Source organism: Nerophis lumbriciformis, linkage group LG04 (genome assembly GCF_033978685.3).
Source record: "Nerophis lumbriciformis linkage group LG04, RoL_Nlum_v2.1, whole genome shotgun sequence".
Classification (NCBI taxonomy): Eukaryota; Metazoa; Chordata; class Actinopteri; order Syngnathiformes; family Syngnathidae; genus Nerophis; species Nerophis lumbriciformis.
This window is the reverse complement of record NC_084551.2, coordinates 41,332,279-41,355,000: the sequence shown is the minus strand read 5'-3', so window position 1 is coordinate 41,355,000 and position 22,722 is coordinate 41,332,279. Positions and strand designations below refer to the sequence as shown.

The 22,722-nt window shown below is 40.9% G+C and overlaps 2 protein-coding genes across 4 annotated transcripts in view; both read right to left on the bottom strand.

The window, feature by feature from the left end:
• nmt2 (N-myristoyltransferase 2) overlaps window positions 1-10,676 on the bottom strand; it is a 42,164-nt gene extending 31,488 nt beyond the window's left edge. For both annotated transcript variants that reach the window (XM_061955487.1, XM_061955494.1), the window contains exons 1-2: window positions 10,455-10,676; window positions 9,963-10,080 (exon numbers count right to left, since the gene is read on the bottom strand). In XM_061955487.1, the coding sequence (XP_061811471.1) occupies window positions 9,963-10,080; window positions 10,455-10,567 (231 nt within the window). In that variant the 5' untranslated portion in view covers window positions 10,568-10,676. The remainder of the gene's footprint in view (window positions 1-9,962; window positions 10,081-10,454) is intronic.
• Window positions 10,677-18,492: 7,816 nt separating this feature from the next.
• Window positions 18,493-22,722, bottom strand: part of fam171a1 (family with sequence similarity 171 member A1) — a 66,959-nt gene continuing 62,729 nt past the window's right edge. For both annotated transcript variants that reach the window (XM_061955380.1, XM_061955385.1), the window contains one exon: window positions 18,493-21,346. In XM_061955380.1, the coding sequence (XP_061811364.1) occupies window positions 19,874-21,346 (1,473 nt within the window). In that variant the 3' untranslated portion in view covers window positions 18,493-19,873. The remainder of the gene's footprint in view (window positions 21,347-22,722) is intronic.

Here is a 22,722-nt window from a genome sequence, read left to right as displayed (position 1 = left end):
ATCACTGAAAAAAAGTTGAGAACCACTGTTCTATATCATGGGTGTCAAACTCTGGCCCGCGGGCCAAATTTGGCCCGCCGTGTAATTTCACTTGGCCCTTGAGGCGATATCAAATTAACACTAGAGCTGGCCCGCCGATTATATACAGCGGCGGTGCCGCGGTACACCGCATTCACCGCTAATTCTCATACTTGCCAACCCTCCTGGGAGACTCCCATATTTCAGTGCCCCTCCCGAAAATCGTCACGTTCCCATTTCGCCCAGTCCAACAAGGGCTGGCTTAGTCATATATAATATGTGCGACTTTGGCACGCACACACAAGTGAATGCAATGCATACTTGATCTTCATTGATACAGGTTACACAGAGTGCCCGTATAAAAATCTTTAATACTGTTAGAAATATACGCAAGACTGTGAACCCACATCAAACAAGAATGACAAACACATTTCGGGAGAACATCCGCACCGTAACACAACATAAACACAACAGAACAAATACCCAGAACCCTTTGCAGCACTAACTCTTCCGGGACGCTACAAGGTGTGTGTGTGTGTAGGGTGGGGGAAGAGGGGGGTATTTTGTAGTATTCCAGAAGAGTTAGTGCTGCAAAGGGTTCTGGGTATTTGTTCCGTTGCGTTTATGTTGTGTTACGGTGCGGATGTTCTCCCAAAATGTGTTTGTCATTCTTGTTTGGTGTGGATTCACAGTGTGACGTATATTTCTAACAGTGTAAACTGTATCGCTGTTGATGAAGTATTGCATTCACGTAAGTGTGCGTACAGCGTGACTGGGCCGGCTCGTTGTTAAAATGGATGAAGAGCGGACGTGACGACAGCTCGTAGAGGACGTTAAAAGCAGTGCCTGTAAGGCACGCCCCCAAGACTGTTGAATACGAGATATAATGACTGATGAACACCTTTGTTCGATAATGAAGGTTGCTTCAGCTCAATGCCTGAGCCCCGACATTAATGAACTAGCATCCAAGAAAAGATGCCAGGTATCTAGCTTGGGCACATCAGATTAGATCAGTGTGTTGCAAACTGAGCAGTTTAAAGTCCTGAATGGTTGCTTTATTCATTATTTTATTTTAAAATGTATTAGCCTGTGGAAAAAGTTAATGTTGATATTTACCTCAGAAGGCTGCAAATAGAAAAGAGGCATTCAATTTTTATTTAAATTGTATTTGATATGCCATTGATATTTTTTAATTATTAGGGACCGAATGTCCCTTTGGGACAGAGGACCCTATTGTAATTATTATTATTATTTGAAACTCGATTTTGCATGTCACTATAAAGTTAAAGAAAAGCCTTGCTTGTTCAATATTTAATGCAAAACTTGTTTGGGTCCCTTTCAAAAAGGTTAATTTGTTCAACCTTGGCCCGTGGCTTTTTTCAGTTTTAAATTTTGGCCCACTCTGTATTTGAGTTTGACACCCCTGATCTATATGATCAGCCATCATCCTGTGGCCAATGTTGGCAGATACAATGTCGCCAAGCTTCTCCTCCTCTGCTGTCACCTGCCTGGGCCCACACCTTTATTGCTGCACCTCCACCCGGACATTGCTTGCTCTCATCACCGCAGATACTGTACATCCCCTGTAGATCTCGTAGGAACAACCACTACGACGACTCCACTGCAATACCATCCTTTTGGTCTACCTCTCGCCACCCTGGTCGAAACACCTGTTGGACTACTGATCCCAGCGCGTTAGCCAGCCTAGCCAGGTCGTCAACTTGGGTCTACTAAACATCCGCTCACTTACTAACAAGGGACACATTATCCAGGATTTCTTCACGGACCGCAAGATTGACTTCCTCTGTCAAACTGAAACATGGCAATTTCCCAATGACTTTTCGCAACTTAATAAATCTACTTCCGGCTTTATTTACATGTGTCTTCCCCATGACGGCAAGTGTGGGAGTCGGTTCTGAAGTATGAAGTAATGAGCGGACGTGACGAGAGGCTGTCCTCACTCAGGTCCTCACGGACCTGGAGGGGGCGTGCCTTAAGTCCGGCTGGAAATCGGGAGAAATTCGGGAGAATGGTTGTCCCGGGAGATTTTCGGGAGAGGCACTGAAATTCGGGAGTCTCCTGGAAAATTCGGGAGGGTTGGCAAGTATGGACCAGTTCCTCCTTTCATTTACCGCCACACTCACCCACGCCACACCCACCTTCCACGGCTCATAAAATTCCGGAGTATCAAGGATATCAACATCAACATATCCGTCACAATATTGACAATATTCCTTCCCTGGACCATGTCTCCTCCCCTGATGGTAACACATTACAACAAAAAACTAAGGAGCATTTTAAATTCACTTGCACCAGTAAAATCCCGGTCGGTCTCCTTCACCGCTACTGCTCCCTGGTAAACCCCCGAGTGATGGAAATTAAAAGCTAAATGTTGTCACCTTGAGCTACTCCATAAAAAGACTGGTCTCACCATCCACAAAGAAATGCACACAACCTTTACATCACCCAAACCAAATCACATTATTACTCCAGCCGAATCAGTTCCAACAATGGCCACACCATTACACTCTTTTCTTTATTTAATAAAATGTTTTAACCTCAGCACTCCTTATCCCGCCACCTGTACTCAGCTGACACCTGCAACTATATATTGTTCTTTTTTAATAAAAAAAACATTTTAAATATTTACAAACAACTTTGCTCTACTTCTGTGCCTCTCTACTCACCTGAACATTTACCACACAGTCAACTTTTTTCTATTTTTTGCATTCCCCATTCACAACATTTGAGACCTCATCAGTAGATCCAAGCCCTACTGATAGATCCCCTTCCCTCGACACTGGCAAAGTCCTGCCTCTCCTCTCTGTTTCACCTCATCACTGTTATCATTTACTCTTCACTTTCCACTGGTATTGTACCGTCCATCCATCCATCCATACATCCATCCATTTTCTACCGCTTGTCCCTTTTGGGGTCGCGGGAGGTGCTGGAGCCTATCTCAGCTGCATTCGGACGGAAGGCGGGGTACACCCTGGACAAGTCGCCACCTCATCACATGGCCAACACAGATAGACAGACAACATTCACACTCACATTCACACACTAGGGCCAATTTTGTGTTGCCAATCAACCTATCCCCAGGTATTGTACCGTCACTTTTTAAAATAGCAATTGTTTCTCCAATTTTGAATAAACCCGGTTCAGATCCCAACAATTACAATAAGCTTCGTCCTATTTCCAATTTACCTTTTATCTCAAAAATCGTTGAAAAAACAGTCGCATTCCAATTGCACCTCCACCTAACCTGACACTTCCTCTATGAACCTTTCCAATCTGGTTTTCACCCTTGTCACAGTATGGAAACTGCAGGGCTCGTATTTAACCACGGCAAGTGCCGCGACCGCCCTAGTCACTTGCCGTAATGCCCGAAAAAATTGACCAGCATCGGCGACAAGAACATGCCGTGACCGCCCTTGACTTTTTACTTGTTAATGGACTAGGGATGTAACAATAGACAGTACAATGAAAATTCTCAATAAAATTCTAGACAGTTAGTAATACCATCTAATTTTTTAATTACCGAAAAACCAGTCAGGCACATGCGCACTAGCGTCGTTTGGCTTGATAATCATGGCTGACTAACTACACGGACTTTGCTCTGGAGATTTCCCCTCGGAGTAAACGGAGCCAAGCACTTGGTTTAACGTCATTTTTCCCAAGCTTCCCGGCGTGCGTTTAAGAGCGCACTGCTGTTAGATGGCGACAGGTGTGGACAATATTGGAGACAGACGCACTTGTCCCTACAAGTATACAGAGAAGGAGAAAAACTATTTGAAGTCGCTTTTATTTTCTCAATACACTGTCCATCAGCTGCTGTGATTGAGGTTTAATGAGGTGAGGAAACATGCAGCAGGTGATGTGTCGTGCACATTGTCACAGAGATGCTTACTCGTCCATTATTTAACTGCAAACTGTATCAGTGTTCAAATAACATCAGTGCTAGCTAAAATGTTTTGTCATATTTGTTTTGAACACAGGCTGTGAAGATTGTGCATTCGATGTAAGAGGTGTCACTCCTGTTTTTTTTTTGTCGGCCAAACTGTTGTACTGAACCACGAGGAGGCGTTGGAGAAGAACAAAGCTTGTTATTAGACTTCATCTTCATTAGCCAAACTGCTTTGTGTTTTATTTTGATATCAAAAAGTAAACGCCATGTTTTTTCACATTACTTGTGTTGTTTTTCATGTCACAAAAGTATTACTACAAAAACCATTCATGTGACACAGCATTTTGTTAATGTTTTATTGTGTGTGGGTAATTCCTATACGACATATTTCTACTCAAACTCTTAATGGATCTGCCATCTACATGAACATATAAATGTACGTAACTTTAAAAAATATATATAAATAAAATAAAGTAAAACCTTCCTCTATCAAAATGTAAAAATAGAGATAAAGGCATCATGTAATGACAAAAAGCAGACAAGTTGATATTATTCAAGAATAATACAACCTATTATTTGTCTTTAGATATATGTATAAGGATTTTCTAATATAGAAACATCACAAATTACATTTTTACGTTCACACCCCAACACTGCTTTAATTAACAATCAGTTCTCATGATTTCAATATTGATAACAATAATCTTAACTTATACCTTGGCCATAATTGGCAGCCCTAGATCTAATACATGAACATTAAGTTTATCTATACGGACAAAAAGTGCTTTGGAGCCCCTTCCTTGAAAGAAAATAATGTTTGCCTTGGTGCCCTTCTAACTTGCCCGTGTGCCCTAAAATATGAGCCCTCCTTTAAGGCAACACTTGCCTTGACCTTAAAAAGTTAAAATTCGAGGCCTGAACTGCCCTGTGAAAAATCCCCAATGACTCACTGCAGCTGATTCTGGACTTCTCTCCATTCTATCTGGACCTGAGTGCAGCCTTTGACGTCATCTCTCATCCAAACCTCCTCAATAGACTCATCCATTGGCACCACCAACACGCCCCTTGACTGGTTTCACTCATACCTGACAGGCCGCACTCAGTTCATACACCTCAAATCCCTTATATCCAATCATTCTGCAGTCACAACTGGTGTTCCACAAGGATCTGTCTTTGGGCCCCTTCTCATCATCACATACCTTCTCTCCCTTGGCCATATCTTCCGTAAATTTAACATTCACTTTCACTGCTACGCTGATGACACCCAGCTCTACCTCTCCACCAAGCCCATTGCCACACTTCCAGCCTCCTTCCTGACCTCCTGCTTATATGAAATACAATCCTGGTTTACCTCAAACTTCCTCAAATTAAACTGTGATAAAACCTAAGTAATCCTTATCGGTACAAAATCCACACTTTCTAAAGTCAACCCTTACTATACATAACTCCCTTGTTATCCCCTCCACTCATGTTAAGAGTCTGGGTGCCATCTAGAATAGCACACAGTCATTCCAATCTCACATCAATAACATTACTAGCTCTGCTTATTTCCACCTCCGCAATATTAACCGGCTCTGCTCTTCTCTTACTGTCCATGCTGCCTTCATTGTTCACAGTGTGGCCACCTCCCGCATCCACTACTGCAACTCCCTTCTCTTCGGCCTCCCACAGAAGTCCCTGCACAAGCTCCAACTGGTCCATAACTTTGCTGCCTGAATCATAACCCAAACCCCCTCTTTCCATAAAAACTTCACTAGTTCCCGGTCAGGCAAATAATCAATTACAAAATCCTTCTATATACCTTTAAGGCCATCCACCACTTAACCCCTCCTTATTTGCCAGACCTTCTCTACATCATTACTCCAGCACGCTCCTTCAGATGCTCCTCTTCCATACACCTTGCTATGCCATCAACCCGCCTCATCATCATGGGGTGCAGAGCTTTCAGTCACTCTGCTCCCAGCTGTGGAACTCTCTTTTACCTGACATCCGCAACATTGACTCCCTTCATACATTCAGAAACCTCAGGGTTGCAGGTTCGCTCCCCGCCTCTTGACATCCAAATCGCTGCTGTTGTGTCCTTGGGCAGGACACTTCACCCTTGCCCCCGAAGCCGCTCACACTGGTGAATGAATGAATGATAGGTGGTGGTTGGAGGGGCCGTAGGCGCAAACTGGCAGCCTCGCTTCCGTCAGTCTACCCCAGGGCAGCTGTGGCTACAAATGTAGCTTACCACCACCAAGTGTGAATGAATGATGGGATCCCACTTCTCTGTGAGCACTTTGAGTATCTAATAAGAGAAAAATCGCAATATAAAATCTAACCCATTACATGACTTAAAACCCACCTGTTTAAAATGTCATACTCACTGTGACTGTCTCTCCACTGTCCTTTTTTTGTTACATGTTGATTTTATCCTTTGTAGTTTTTAATCATTATATTTTAATTATGTTATCTGTACATTGTAAAGTGTCCTTGGGTTTTTTGAAAGGCGCTTATAAATTAAATGTATTATTATTACTGCTATACAAGCTGTACATGGGGATGTAATGGTAAAAACAGTATTAATGAGAGACATTAACATCTTTCCACTTTAAAAAATGACATACAGCAATGTAAACGTACATAAACATCTTACTATCTTACTAAGATATTTAATCGTGAACATATAATAAATAAAAACTTATAAACTGTGCTCTCTTAGAACAGAGTGATCGTTCTATACTCAACAGGAATACGAGACAGAGGTGTTTTTACAATGTGTTCAAGGACCGCTGAACAGAGTAGGACACCACATTGTCCGCCAGAAATAATAAGTAATAGTAATAGATTTGATTTATTACACACTTTTCATATAAATTAGAGCTGTCAAATAGTTACATTTATAAATCAGATTAATCACATTTTGGAGTTTGGATTAATCATTAATAATCACATTTTGGAGTTTGGATTAATCATGATTAATTACATTTTAGAGTTTGGATTAATCATGATTAATCACAGGTGATTACTTGCTTGCGTAGTTGAAATTTGCTTAAGAAAAGCCCCCTTTACTTGTGCACCAATGCAATTTTATTGTCAGAATGTCATCCAGGAACATTCTTAAACGTTTTACTTGAATGCATATGTACTTGTTGCAGGAAACTTGGTAACAGTTTGGTCTAAAGTTATTTCAAGCTGTATTTTACAGTGAAAAACAGCGAGAACACCAATCAGAGTCTCCTTACTCAATTTTTTACTAACACAATGATCTGATCACTAGCTGTATAGTGTTTAGGTTAGGGTAAAATAACTTGTTTTGTCAAAATATATTGCATGATTTATCTAAGTGTGTACATGATTGACACAATATTTTTTTGTGATTAATCACATAAGTTAACTTGTTAATTTTGACAGCCCTAAATTAAATAAATCCTTAAGTGCTACACTACAAATCAACATTTAAAACAATAAAAACTTAGTTGTTAAAACAGATAAAATGTCAAGACTAAAACACTATCAGTAAAGCATAAGAAACACAAAATGCAAAATAGCGTTTTTTCTAAATGTAAAAAAAAAATAACTTGGTCAAAAGATTTCCAGTTGTGTATAAGTACTTACTGAGCATGTTCAACAATACCGGGATAATATATATAACTGTGATAATTTTGGTCACGATAAGCGTGATATGAAATTTTCATATCGTTACATCCCTAGCTGTACAAAGACTACTCTTAAGTACTATTTATGTGCCATTACTATAGTATTGTATCTGAGGATATATTGTATTAAAAATGCCTGCTGTAATGTGAGAGGCTTTGTGATGTACAGTATAATATTGTAGCGTCACAGAGAGTGGTTCCCAGCATGGATTCCGGCACCTTGTTGTACATTGCTGCGCGAAGTTATTGTTTAATGCAGTGTTTTTCAACCTTTTTTGAGCCAAGGCACATTTTTTTCATTGAAAAAATCCTGAGGGACACCACAAGCAGAAATCATTAAAAGACGAAACTCTGTAGCCGATATTGACAATAAAAAGTCGTTCTCGCAATTGTTGGATATGACTTTAAACCATAACCAAGCATGCATCACTATAGGTCTTGTCTCAAAGTATGTGTACTGTTACGACCTGTCACATCACGCCGTGACTCATTTTGAGTTTTTTGGTGTTTTCCTGTGTGTAGTGTTTTAGTCCTTCTTGGGCTCCTATTTTGGTGTTTTTTCTTGTTTTGTTGGTATTGTTGCAGTTTCATGTCTTCCTTAAGCACTATTCTCCACACCTGCCTTGTTTTCGCAATCCAGACTATTTATGTTGTGCGGACGCTTTCCGTTTTTGTGGGGACAATGTTGATTGTCATGTCATGTACGGATGTACTTTGTGGATGCCGTCCCTGCTCCACACACTGTAAGTCTTTGCTGTCGTCCAGCATTTTGTGTTTTGTTTACTTTGCAGCCAGTTCAGTTTTAGTTTCGTTTTGCATAGCCATGCCTAAACATCAATGCCTTTTCTTAGCGGCACTCGCCTTTTATTTATTTTTGGTTTAAGCATAAGATACCTTATGATACCTGCACGCTGCTTCCCGCTGTTGTGTGCATATTGTGATCATGACACGACGTGTTCCCGACATCTACAAAGCAATCGGCTACCTGCTGCCACCTACTGATATGGAAGAGTATAACATGGTTACTCTGCCGAGCTCTAGACAGTACAGACACTCAACAACGACACATTATTTACGGATTATAATTACTTGAGAGCAAAAAATATTTTTAACCCAATTAGGTGAATTTCCATAATCTCTTACAGCACATCAGACTGTATTCCACGGCACACACGCCACACAGTTGCTCTGTGTGTTTAACTTCCCTGTTACGTGTTGTGTGTTCCTTCTGTTTCGTGAGAACAAGTGTCTGACTGGCTATTGTTTGCGGAGCCTCTTCCTCAAACAAGTGCTTTTGGTCATCTTTTGTTGGCTCAAAATCACCACAATATAATATTACTTGGTACAAATTTAGGAACTTAGTAATTGATCCATCCATCCATCCATTTTCTACCGCTTGTCCCTTTCGGTGTCGCGGGGGGTGCTGGAGTCTATCTCAGCAGCATTCGGGCAGAAGGCGGCGTACACCCTGGACAAGTCGCCAACTCATTGCAGGGCCAACACAGATAGACAAGACAACATTCACACTCACATTCACACACTAGGGCCAATTTAGTGTCCCTAGGTGCATGTTTTTGGAGATCAGAGTAAGCCGGAGTACCCGGAGGGAACCCACGCAGTCACGGAGAGAACATGCAAACTCCACACAGAAAGATCCCGAGCCCAGGATCGAACCCAGGACCTTCGTATTGTGAGGCACACGCACTAACCCCTGTGTCACCGTGCTGCCTGTTAGTAATTGATAGCTTTCTAAAATAAAACAGTGATATAAAATTTAACTGTTTACCTTAATTGATCAGCAAACTTGCCTGACCCCAACCCATTTTCTATGGGGTATTGTGAAGAGGAAAATGCGATACGTCAGACCCAACAATGCAGAACAAGGCCACTATCAGAGCAACCTGGGCTCTCATAACACCTGAGGACTGCCACAGACAGATAGACTCCATGCTAGGCCGAATTGCTGCGGTAATTCAGGCAAAAGGAGCCCGGACCAAATATTGAGTGCTGTACATGTTCATACTTTATGTTCATACTTTTCAGTGGGCCAACATTTCTAAAATCCATTTTTTCTCATTTGTCATAAGTATATTTTAATTTTCTGAGATACTGATGTTGGATTTTTCATTATTTTCAGTTATAATCTTTAAGAAATGAACATTTGAAATATATCAAAATCTGTGTATTGAATTTATATAATATACAAGTTTCACTTTTTGAATGACATTACTGAAATATATAAACTTTTTGGTCATATTCTAATTTATTAAGCAGCACATCTTGGGGGGGGGAGTACAACTATTACCATAAACAAAGTGAGTTCAGGTTTCATAATTGTTAGAGACGTTTACAGAGAAAAGCTAACATGAAATGGTTGTGAATAATGGAGCCCTCACCTTGATCTCCTGGGAGTCAGAGGCAGAGTCCGACTTGGCTCCCCCAGAGCTTGGCTTCTCTTTCTTCCTCTTTTGCTTCTTCTTTTTCCTCTTAGCCCCCAAATCTCCACCGGGACTACTAAGGAAATGAGTGCAAAACTCAAACATTAGGTTTTTGGGGTTTTTTCAATACACATCCATGCTCACACACTCACATGGACGCAGAGCGCTAACGTTAGCTGTCATAGCAACGAATGACAGCTAGCTGACTAGCTAACAGTTTGCTTGACAGCCTTCCAATAAAGTCAAGGGGGTATTTTTTAGGTAGTTAAAACAATGCATACAAATATAATAACTTTGTAGAAAACATGGCCTTACAAGCTAGTAGCCTGGTTGTGTTTGTGTCGGCTAGCTGCATTAGCCACCGAGCACGTCCAACATCCATCCAAACACACACATATAGGCTGGTGTGATGCATGGAGACTACAGTGTGCCTGCCCAGGCCGTCCTCACCCTTGCGTGTTCTCGTTCTCCTCCTCGTTGTCCCCGTCTATCCCGCAGGTGTCCTGGTCGTCCAGCTCCAGGCTCTGTTGGCTGGCGGCAGACTCGCTGTCCTCCGCCATCATTAAAACGCTTTTTAAAAATGGCCAAGAAGATAGAGATCGCAGCTAGGGGCGACAGGCGGAAAAAACAAAGGGTAGCGGATGAGGGAGAAACAGCACCATCTTGAGGGCAGTGGCTGTACTGCAAAGCCAAACCTGCTCGGGTTGCTTCTCTTGTAGTAACTGGACACAACATTAGGTACACCTACACTTTTTAATGACATGAGATAGGCTCCAGCGCCCCCCTCGACCCCGAAGGGATTAAGCGGTAGGAATTGGATGGATGGATGGATGTTGCAGTGCATCCAGCCATCCATTTCTACTGCTTGTCCCTCTCGTGGTCGCAGTGTTGTGGTTGTAAATACTAATGCATAAGACAACCACAAAATGACGTTACATTTTCTCTTCACATATATATATATATATATATATATATATATATACATATACATATATATACATATATATATATATATATATATATATATATATATATATATATATATATATATATATATATATATATATATCGGAGGGTTGCTGGTTACTGGGGTTCAATCCCCACCTTCTACCATCCTAGTCACGTCCGTTGTGTCCTTGGGCAAGACACTTCACCCCTTGCTCCTGATGGCTGCTGGTTAGCGCCTTGCATGGCAGCTCCCGCCATCAGTGTGAATGTGTGTGTGAATGGGTGAATGTGGAAATACTGTCAAAGCGCTTTGAGTACCTTGAAGGTAGAAAAGCGCTATACAAGTATAACCCATATATATATATATATATATATATGTATGTATTCATACATATATATTCCTTGCGCACAGTGCCGGCCCAAGCCTCCATGGGGCCCTAAGCAAAATTAGATTTTGGGGCCCTCTATTTCTGCCAATAATATTGATTGATCATTCACACACCTACTATAAACTCATTGCGGCTCTGGCAGTGTTGTTTACATTATCCTATTGTCAGCCTGGCATGTCTTTACAAATGACATGTCATTTAAAAAGATATGGGGGTGGCCCAGTTTATAACATAAATAATACCAATGAATGAACGAATGATGTCCAGGCACACATATGGTTCCTAATCTTAAAATGTAGAAAACATTCAGCTACAAGAGTGGCCTGGGGTTGAACAGTCCAAGTGATAAAGCTTTGCATTTACGGTAAAAGTGTCATCTTGTCTCATCAGTCTTGTACATATTAGTCTTTAATTACTAGTTTATATTTTTAGTTAATTGTTCATATTTAATGTTTACTTTGTACAAAGAGAGCGCAGTCTACTGAAGTTAAATTCTCAATAGTTTTCCCCTTTGAAAGACGCAAGGGAAATTCCTTCCATTTCACCATGTTGCTACAATGATCTTCACTGTTTTCATGCTGTTTCAGCAGTGCCCCTATGTTGACCCAATCCAGCTGTCCCTCGGCTGCCAGTTTTTAGGACTTTTTGGAAAATAATTTGCAGCAAAAGCAATAGACTGCATCTTTACTTCTTGAATAAGTCAGCCAGCTACGCTTGACTTTTTCTCCATTGACTAGCTGTCTGTAGGTATAATGATAATGAATACTTCGGCCATCATGCCGTTTGGGGAATGAAAAGTTCTCCTTAATAGACAGTGGTCCTCTGATCACCTGCTCAGTCCTGTCTGAATCTGAGAGGAAAGAAGGCCACTCAGCTGGGTCAACTGGCGGAGCTGATGATGGTCCATGGTGTGAAGGGGACGTTGTGGTGGAAGTTGCTGAGGAAGTGACCAAAGAAAGACAATGACTAAAAAAGAAGGACCTATAAGGTCATTAAATTGCACTGTTGGACATAATTATTAATCTCAGAATGTTCTGCAGTACAATGAGCAATTACAAAGGGTGTTTTGCAGTTAACTTACTAGATAAATCAGCTGTGGTTTCAGACATGGAGGGGACAGTGGGCACAGAGGGTGGAGGTGTGTGAGAGAGCACTGTAGAGGATGGAGATTGACCTAAGATGAAATACATACATACATACATATAGGCACACATATTAATGAGATACTTTGACTATATTAATTTCCCTTCAAGTGTAATGTTTATACTAAGAAATTAAATGTATACCGTGACAGTCTTTTCCTCACCTGATTCATCACTCACAGTTGAGCCTGAGGATGTGGACTGGCTCTGGGCTGATTCTGTGCCTCCAAAGTATTTTAACAAGGCTCCTGGGGAAGTTTCACATAACTTATGAGTTGATGTAAAAAATAATGTTTATTTTACTCAAATAAATTACCGTGCTCTGCTGCAAACAATTTGTGCAAACAACATATCTCACTAGTAACCTGATGCTAAAAACATATTGCTAGCACCTGATGCTAAAAACATATTGCTAGCTAGCTAACGTCACCTAGCTAAAGCTAATTACAGCTACAAATCTCTTTGATAAACTTTTTATTACCAAGTCATGCAAACATACCTTTATCATGGCATTTTTTCTCCTCTTCCACTTTCTTCTTCTTCCTTTTTTCTGCACCTGAAGGATATGTCCTTTTTTGTGACATTGTTTTGCCTCTATCTGCGCTTTTGATGCCCAGTGCGCACTGGCATTGCACGGCGGGCGGCAAACGTCACAGGTGCAGCAGAGGCAGTTTTACATTTAAAGAGAGGCAGGAAGAATCACTAGGCCTAGATCAGCAGCAGCACTCTGTTGACCTAAAATTGTGTTTTTGTACAATAATATATCTTTGATCATTTAGAAATCATCAGTCAGACTCGTACATGCAAAAAATAAAAAATAAGAAATTTTTGTTAATTGCTTTTGGGGGCCCCCTGGTGGCCGCGGGGCCCTAAGCAAGCGCTTAGTACGCTTATGCCTTGGGCCGGCTCTGCTTGCGCACTAATTGACTTAAAGAGCGCACTTGCTGCATGTCACGCTATTGATGGTAAAATGCATTTTTAGACAATATGATTTGCCTGAGTGGTTAGGAGACGGTAGAAAATGGACTAGTAAGGACACATTAAAAAAAAAAAAAAAATACAAAAACAAAAAAAATAAAAACAATTATTTTTTAACTCGGGACTTCCGCGGGCCGGATTTTGGACGCTGGGGGGCCGTATCCGACCCGCGGGCCGTAGTTTCGGGACTCCTGGTCAAGAGGATAGTAATTTTTAAAGCATTTATATTTACTTCTATACCTATAATGGCAACACTATGCAATAGTTACTCATGACAACAACATCATTTTGATCCCACATTAATGTTAAAGGGGAACATTATCACCAGACCTATGTAAGCGTCAATATATACCTTGATGTTGCAGAAAAAAGACCATATATTTTTTTAACCGATTTCCGAACTCTAAATGGGTGAATTTTGGCGAATTAAACGCCTTTCTATTATTCGCTCTCGGAGCGATGACGTCACAACGTGACGTCACATCGGGAAGCAATATTAATGTAATCTGTAGTGTTATGTTTTCTTTTTTTTATACTACTGGGCTTTAAATTTGTATATCTGTCCACCAGGTGACACTACTTTTCCCAAACAAAACATGCAACACAATTTCACACCGCTTACTGTTTTCTGCAAGGATACCTTGCAATGATGGGCAGTAACAAACTACATGTAGCTAAACTATGTAGCATAACCACATTTTTCAGTAGCTTGGCGGTAGCTTAGCTATTTTTTTTTAAACGTTTTTTCCTGTAGCTTAGCTACTTTTAGACCAGGGGCCAGCAACCTAAAACATTGAAAGAGCCATATTAGACCAAAAATCCAAAAAACGAATCTGTCTGGAGCCGCAAAAAATGAAAAGCAGTATATAAGTCTTATAATGAAGGCAACACATGACGTAAGTGTCTATAATAGCCTACTATCAACATGACTATGTATTGCAGGCTGAAGCAAATCTTCGTTGACAGAAATGTTGAAATTTAAAATTGATTCTACACATTTTTACAACATTAGAAAGAAACCATTAGTAAATCAGAGGCTACTCAGAAGGTGAGATAACTCCTGGAAATAACTGTTTTTTATTAGCCAAAGGTATAGATGTGTGTGTTCAAGTTAAGACTGTCTTCTTTTAATAGATTTATTACAATGTTTGGCAAGCTAAGTAATGTTTGCTGTGGTCTGGAACAACATGGCACACAAACAACTATCTGAAATGCAGCCAATATTACATACAGATAATGTGTCATGAGACATGCTAAATTAAATACAAAGAGGATAGAAGTAAAGGATATTACATGAGCTCAAATATACCTACAAATGAGGCATAATGATGCACTATGTACATACAGCCAGCCTAAATAGCATGTTAGCATTGATTAGCTTGCAGTCATGCACTGACCAAATATGCCTGATTAGCACTCCAACTAGTCAATAACATCAACAAAGCGCACCTTTGTGCATTCACGCACAGCATAAAACATTTGGTGGACAAAATGAGACAAAGAAGGAGTGGAAGATTTTACATGTAAACAAACTGTTGCATCACAGTCCAAGAACCGCCAAAATTAGTAGGACAAAACGATGTTCACCAAATATATATATATACTCTCATCAGTGAAGCATACACACAAACATATTGAACAGTGGGCTTTCTAACAATTGGAAAGGTTTGTGTCATGTTTGTCCTCAAACAAAAAACATACAAAACTAAAATATTATTTCCCCCCCATCTTTTTCCATTCTCAATTCTTTTTTAAAAATGGTCCAGGGAGCCACTAGGGTGGCACTAAAGAGCCGCAGGTTGCTGACCCCTGTTTTAACCCCATATAGCAAGGTAGCTTACATCAATGCTACAAGCAAAACAGAGAAAATAAATGAGAACAACCATACATGCGGAGAAAATCCATGATGATTGGTTGGTGTCCGTCTGATGAGGGTGGTAGAGCGGCCGTGCCAGCAACGTGAGGGTTCCAGGTTCGATCCCAGGTTCCGCCATCCTAGTCACTGCCGTTGTGTCCTTGGGCAAGACACTTTACCCACCTGCTCCCAGTGCCACCCACACTGGTTTAAATGTAACTTAGATATTGTGTTTCACTATGTAAAGCGCTTTGAGTCACTAGAGAAAAGCGCTATATAAATATAATTCACTTCACTTCACTTCACGAGTCACAATTGGCTATGGTTAGGGCGAAACATTACGGACAGGCCAATCAGAGGCAAGATAAGGCGGGTCATCGTAACTAGTAAGTAAAATCATAACAGTCACACACTCATGTCACATGACGACTAGGGAGTCAGAGACAGAGGGATGCTTCAAGCTGACGACTTAAAAAAAAAAAAACATACTTGAAAATGGCAGATGGATTCTCTACCGCAGATTACATTTTTCATTTAGTAATGAAGACGACGTCCAGGAAACCCACAATAATGTCCTTAGCCATATTTAGACAAACGTATGCATTTAGAGAAAATAATACCAAAACCTTAGTTTTCAGTTGTTTACTCTGTAAACCAAAATCATAACTGCTCTCTTCATTGAAGACATCCAACACAAATTTAGGAACACACAGGGTGATTTGAGTTCATGAAAAGTTTTACTGCACATAACTATTATTAACTGTTCCCAAACACACAAGGCATTGTTTTTTTTGTCCAGATATAGATAGATGGTGTTTTTTCTGTAAGTACAGAAAATTAATAATAATAATGGATTAGATTTATATAGCACTATTCTAGACACTCAAAGCACTTCACAGAGAAGTGAGAACCCATCATTCATTCACACCTGGGGGTGGTAAGCTACTTCCTGATGGAAGCGTGGCTGCCAGTTTGCACCTACGGACCCTCCGACCACCACTCATCATTCATCATTCATTCACCAGTGTGAGCGGCACCGGGGGCAAGGGTGAAGTGTCCTGCCCAAGGACACAACGGTAGAGATTTGGATGTCAAGAGGCGGGGAGCGAACCTGCAACCCTCAGGTTTCTGGCACGTCCGCTCTACCCACTACGCCATGCCGCCCCAAAATAACATTATAAGGGTGGGCCAAAGAAAATGCAAATACATTGATACATAAAGTGGGGTGTGGGGACCCCGAGAGGTAGTTGTAGGGTGTCCTCGGCTAAATGACAGATAGTTAATAGTAATAGCCCTTATTAGCTCCATTTGTACACTCAGTTACATTTACATTGATATTAGACATGAGGGCTCATAGATATAAACACCGTTAAATGTAGCTTTGATGTAGCAAGCTACTTTTACCGTATAGCTTGCTATAATTCTCCGGGGAAAGATTCTTCTGTGGCTTAGCTAAATTTAATCGAGAGTAACTTGTAGCTTAGCTTACTACATTTTCAAAGTAGCTATAGCCGCCCATCAGCTTGGTTTTTAGCTTGTTTTTAATGCATTGTTTTTATTCTCATTCTTTTAATATGCAATGTGTATATCTTTTTACTTATTGTATGAGCGACAAGAGTCACCTGAATTTCCCCAAGGGGATTATTAAGTATCTGTCTATCTGTCTTGCAACTGAATTATTTATTTACAACCATGTTTTATTTAGGACATTTCTGTTTGTCCACATCTGACACTGTGGACAAAATACCTTTCCAACTAAAAGTTGCTGCCAATCGTTGTCCTATCTCAAGGAATAATAATAATAATAATAATATAATAATAATAAATACATTACTCCTTGAAATGCAATCTTTATATAAATGTGTAAAAGGTCTACATTTAATATGTTTAATTAAAGCAGTGTTTTTTGTTGTTGTAAACTATACAGTCGAAAAAAATAATGCATAAAAATGACATTTGTGGCTACTTGCCCAATCATTGAGCCACCTCAGAACCTAATAATATTCGGCAAATACCCCTTGTAATATGTTTTATAAAAAATGTTTCCATTAAAAAAAAATTAAAATATGCAAACATAATGGTCTTTAAAAGTTTAACAAAACTAAAATGCTAAATGACTTTATACGTATAGCTAAGGTGTTTTAAAATCGAGGCTGTCAAAAACACATTAACTAATGTGATTAATCACAAAAAACTTTTCAAATTAATCATGTAAGAATACAGATTAATTCTGAAATGTATTTAGGCCGCACACACACACCTTTATCTTAACCCCAGATGGTTAGCTGAAAGATGGCACAGGTTGTACGGTCAGTGATCAGGCCTATGCATACGTCAGTGCAAAGGGGGTGACTGGCAAATTTCACTGTAAAATAAACCCTGACTATGCCTGGGATAAAACTGTTGACAGGTTTTGAGAAAATAAAGACTTGCATTTAAGTAAACATTAAAAAACAACAACTAATATCTGACATTTTAATGTATTTGTGTCAAAATATTAGGATCTTTTTTTGGTTACTTTAAATCATATCAGCAAGTGATTTACAGCGATTAATCTGATAGAAAATGTTAATTGTTTGACAACACAATGAAAAATATAAATTCATTTAATGGGCAAAACAATATGAATGTAAGACATTTTTACAGCAGTTTTGGGAAAGCGGACATTGTCCTGACTGTAGAAAAAAAATAATACCATCCATCCATTTTCTATCGCTTGTCCCTTTCGGGGTCACTGGAGCCTATACCAGCTGCATTCGGGCAGAAGGCAGAGTACACATCTCGCAGGGCCAACACAGATAGACAACATTCACGATCACATCTACAGTATATGAATATCCATGTTGCTGCTAAGACCTAATAATGCGATAAAACAATAGTTTAAGTGTACTTGGAAATTAATTTCTTTGTTTTTATTTTAACTAACAGTAGAGTTATGCAAACACCGGCCTTTTAACGTTTAAAAAACTGCACTTTTCAACTAAATTTACACATGAAGGAAGGCCCACCCGATCACATTAACATTCTGAACAGACAACTATTCAAATCAAAAGAAAGGCACGCGCTGGCCGACAGAACCTTATTACAATGCAGTTTAATGTGGAAAAAACCCAAACACATTCTAATCTCAGTTGGACAGTAGAAAAAGTGCAGTTGCAACAACCCAGATGCACACATTGTTTTAGTTTGGCTCTTTATTCAGAATAATAGAATGGAAATGGAAGAATGCAAATGACCAATTTACACACTCAACAACAGTCTGCAAGAAAGAGGAGCCCTTGCAGAATGCTGACTTGCATTATTTCCCCCAATTAAATAAAGGAACTATAATAAAAAAGTCATTCAGAGTGGATTTGATTATTTCCCAACTCTCTCACATGGACGCCATTAAAACAACAACCGAACAAAACATGCAGCATTCATCAGAAAAACACATACAAAACTTGTAGTTAACTTTTTAGATTTGCTTTATCCATTTCCCTGCTGCACGATATAATGGACAAGTGCAAACGCCATGAGTTGTGTGCAGAGTGGTAAAAAAGTTACATTTACTGCGTACGGGAAAGATACGGAGGTAGAGGATAAAAGAAGGTGAGACATAAATAAACAGTGATCACGTCTGGAAATCTGTATCTAAAGAAAAGGCACTTGGAGATACAAAGGGAAATACTGCAAGCAAAACAGTTTGGTTTCAGGTGTAAAAAAACAAACAAAAAAACACTAAAAAAACAAAAAAACAAACAAAGGCAAGCGATGACGAAAAGCACTTAATATATATTTGGAGAGCCTCGTCAAGGTAAAATACTTTGCTTTGGCAATTAAAATGAATTAAAAAAGGCATCTTAAGCAGGTGTATAAAACTGATGTAAAGTCTTTACAGCAAGAGAAACTGATTTAGTCAGTGATTCAACTCCTTTTAAAAAAAAAAAACCTTCATAGTATTAGATATCATTACTTGGGACTTAACTACAGAATTCCATACTCGCCCTTCAGCCACGTGGCGTGTCACATGATCTCATTACACGTTGCAGATATGATGACATTCTGTGGTGCAAGTACCACTGGTAGATGGATGGATGGATGAACGTGTATCAAGTAACTGTACATATACGAGTGTATGAAGCAAAGAGTTTCTGGAACTAAATGTGACTTTATTCCAATCACCTGCTAGTACAGCAGGTACAAGCCACATGTGTTAAATTGGCCAAGAAACCCTACCAAAGTTCAGGATGGATGTGTGGGAGTGGGCTGGAATCATCAGAGGAAATCAATAGTTAGACAAAAATGGAGTTTCAAGTTGACTTTGATTGGTTCTGTGTATCCTGTGGTGGTCTGAGGCTAATATGGCTTAGGGAAAAAGATCCATGTAGTTTGTCTTTTGTGAGAATCACCCACTCGTTGCTCCTAAAAGGCATACCGTTGTTTTGCATATTAAAAAGTCCCCCCGGAAACGTTAACGGTGGTTTCATAAAAGTTTTGTCAAAGATCAGAGTGGTCCCTTGGTTTGAAGTCAGTGCTGTACAAAAAATAAAGGTGCATCGATCCTTTGCTTAGCATTCATTTAAGGTTGAAGGCCAGCAGGGGTCGCTCCTCCCTCCTCTGCCAGGGACTCTTTTTCTCCTCCTCCATGTCCTCCCGTGTGGCGTCATCATCGGGAGAAGCGGACAGCAGTGTGTTCCTGAGAGTGACGCCGCTGTGAGGGGACAGAGTAGGAGGAGAAGATGCAGTAGAAGATGAGGACGGCGAAGGAGGTTCCTTTTGTATTTGTGCAACTTCTGTTTCTCCTGTGAAGGACTGGACTGAGCCCAGTTTGCTATCCTGGGTGTCGTACTTGCTGCCCGCCCCGTCCAGATGATCTTCATACACCAGCTGAGTGAAGGCTGTCGTTGGTGTTGTGCCCTTTGACCCTTCCCTTTCGACCCCTTGCTCCTCTTGATCGACGTCTTTGCCTCTGCGACCCGCTCGGGGCTCATTCAGGTCTACGCCAGAGTCCAGACTGGCGTCGTTGCCGCTGCCATGCCTCCGCCCACCTCCCTGCTGACTTGCCGCACTGGTTGCATTGCTGTGGCAACCTGCCCGCTGAAGGTCGATGTAGGAGTGGCGTATGTGAGCGTTGGAGCGGCCGTCTAGCGAGACGAACCAGGCTCGCGGGTGAGGCAGAGGCTTCCCGCCTCGGAGCGCCATTAAAGTCTTTTCGGCTAAAAGTGTGTCCTCGCTGTTTATTTCCACCAGAGATGTGTCTCCAAGCGCTGAAGGTATGGACAAAGCTTCCACCAGCTTTTCACCATCGCCCTGCTCAGAAGGACCTGGGATGCAGTCTTTGGGAGCGTGTCCCAGAGACCGTGTGGGCTGCGAGGCATTGAGCTCCGCTTGGATGGTCTCAAGGTCACTTTGCTGGTCAGTCTGCAGCAGGAGGGCCTGTCCAGACAGAGGGTGCTCCCCAGGCAAGCGCATGTAGTGAGCGGGGATGACCAGGGTGGGACGTACCCTCGGGTAGGTTTCTCCGCCACTCAGCAGGTCCACTGAGGCACAGCAAAGCAGCTGTCCTGGTCGGGAGAGCGAAGGGGGGCGCTCTAGGTGGTCCACAGATCGTGAGAGAAGGTAGTCAGGAGCTCTGCACTCACATCCATCCCCTCTGCTTGGAGAACAAGGAGGAGAGGAAGGAGAGACAATGCCGCTCAGCTGATGGTCAGAAAAAAGTCCCTGGTTTGCTGCTGATAGTCCGTCAGATATGTGGTTATTGGATGAGCAGATGGAAGTGTATGACTGACGATATCCTCGCTCCATTCCACAAGAAAATGTCGACTTCAGCTGGACCGTTTCCACAGACTGCCTGTAGTCTTTGCTGTGAGGAGTCAGATTGCCCAAAGAGGAGCCTTGCTGGCTGTTGCCCATGGAAGAGCGGCTGTGTTTGCTGTGCTGGATCAGGCTGTGTGGATGTGGATCGTCTACACACTGATACGGGGAAGGCTTCAGCATGGGTGTGGTCATGTCCGGCTCTGTTCCTGTGGAAACCAGCTCTAGATGCACCTAAGAAGAAAAACAAAATTTTCACGATAATTGCCATGCAACAGTGGCTTTTTCTTGGCTATACCTGAATTTGACTGCATGTTCACAGTTAAGGACAAAATATTGAGAGTTGAAAATTGATTTTTAGTTGTTGAATTGATATTTTGACCGGAGGAAGTTTTGTTGGAGACATTAATCACAGAATGCTAAAATTGGTGTGCTTATCCATTATATATGTGAATAATGTAAAGATTTGACATTGGACATTGTTCATAAACCAATGCAATAAATCAAAAATAAATAAGATGATAAATAAATAAAAAAATATTAGTCATCTTTAGGGCTTCACGGTGGCAGAGGGGTTAGTGCATCTGCCTCACAATACGAAGGTCCTGAGTAGTCTTGGGTTCAATCCCGGGCTCGGGATCTTTCTGTGTGGAGTTTGCATGTCCTCCCCGTGACTGCGTGGGTTCCCTCCGGGTACTCCGGCTTCCTCCCACCTCCAAAGACATGCACCTGGGGATAGGTTGATTGGCAACTCTAAATCGGCCCTAGTGTGTGAATGTGAGTGTGAATGTTGTCTGTCTATCTGTGTTGGCCCTGCGATGAGTTGGCGACTTGTCCAGGGTGTACCCCGCCTTCCGCCCGATTGTAGCTGAGATAGGCTCCAGCGCCCCCCGCGACCCCGAAGGGAATAAGCGGTAGAAAATGGATGGATGGATAGTCATCTTTAATTTTCAAAAATAATATATAGTACTGGTATATTCATATTTCGTATTTCAAAACTCTAATAGTTATGATATAAATATTTCATCAATAATAATGATAATGATACAAACAACAATGACTTTAACACACCACTCAGGGAGTTTTTTTATTTATTTTTTTATTTTATTTTATTGTTGTCAAACGATTAAATATTGTATCTGTGTTGGCCCTGCGATGAGCTAGCGACTTGTCCAGGGTGTAGCCTGCCTTCTGCCCAAGTGCAGTTAGGATAAGCCCCAGTGCTACCTGGTCATTTTCTGTCTACCGATATAATTTTATGCTTGTTACCAATGTAAAAAATATGTAATATTATCATCGTTACCGTAAATTACGGACTATAAGCCACTAGTTTTTTCCTACGGTTTGTGCGGCTAATTTATGAATTTTTCTTCGCTAACAGTCAAAATGCAAATCGTTTTCATTAAAAACAAGCATTGAAACATGCTGGTGTGTTACCGTTTGTGCTATTACGCCATCTTTTGGACAAGTTTGCTCACTGCAAGTTCTGCGGGGTGAGTGTCTACAGTATTTCCTTCTATTTGTGCTTTAAACCGTAAGTACAAGTGTCGTTCCATCTTTTACTGTAGTCCAATCCCTAGCGTTCCTACTTGCATGGGTTCTTCATTCAT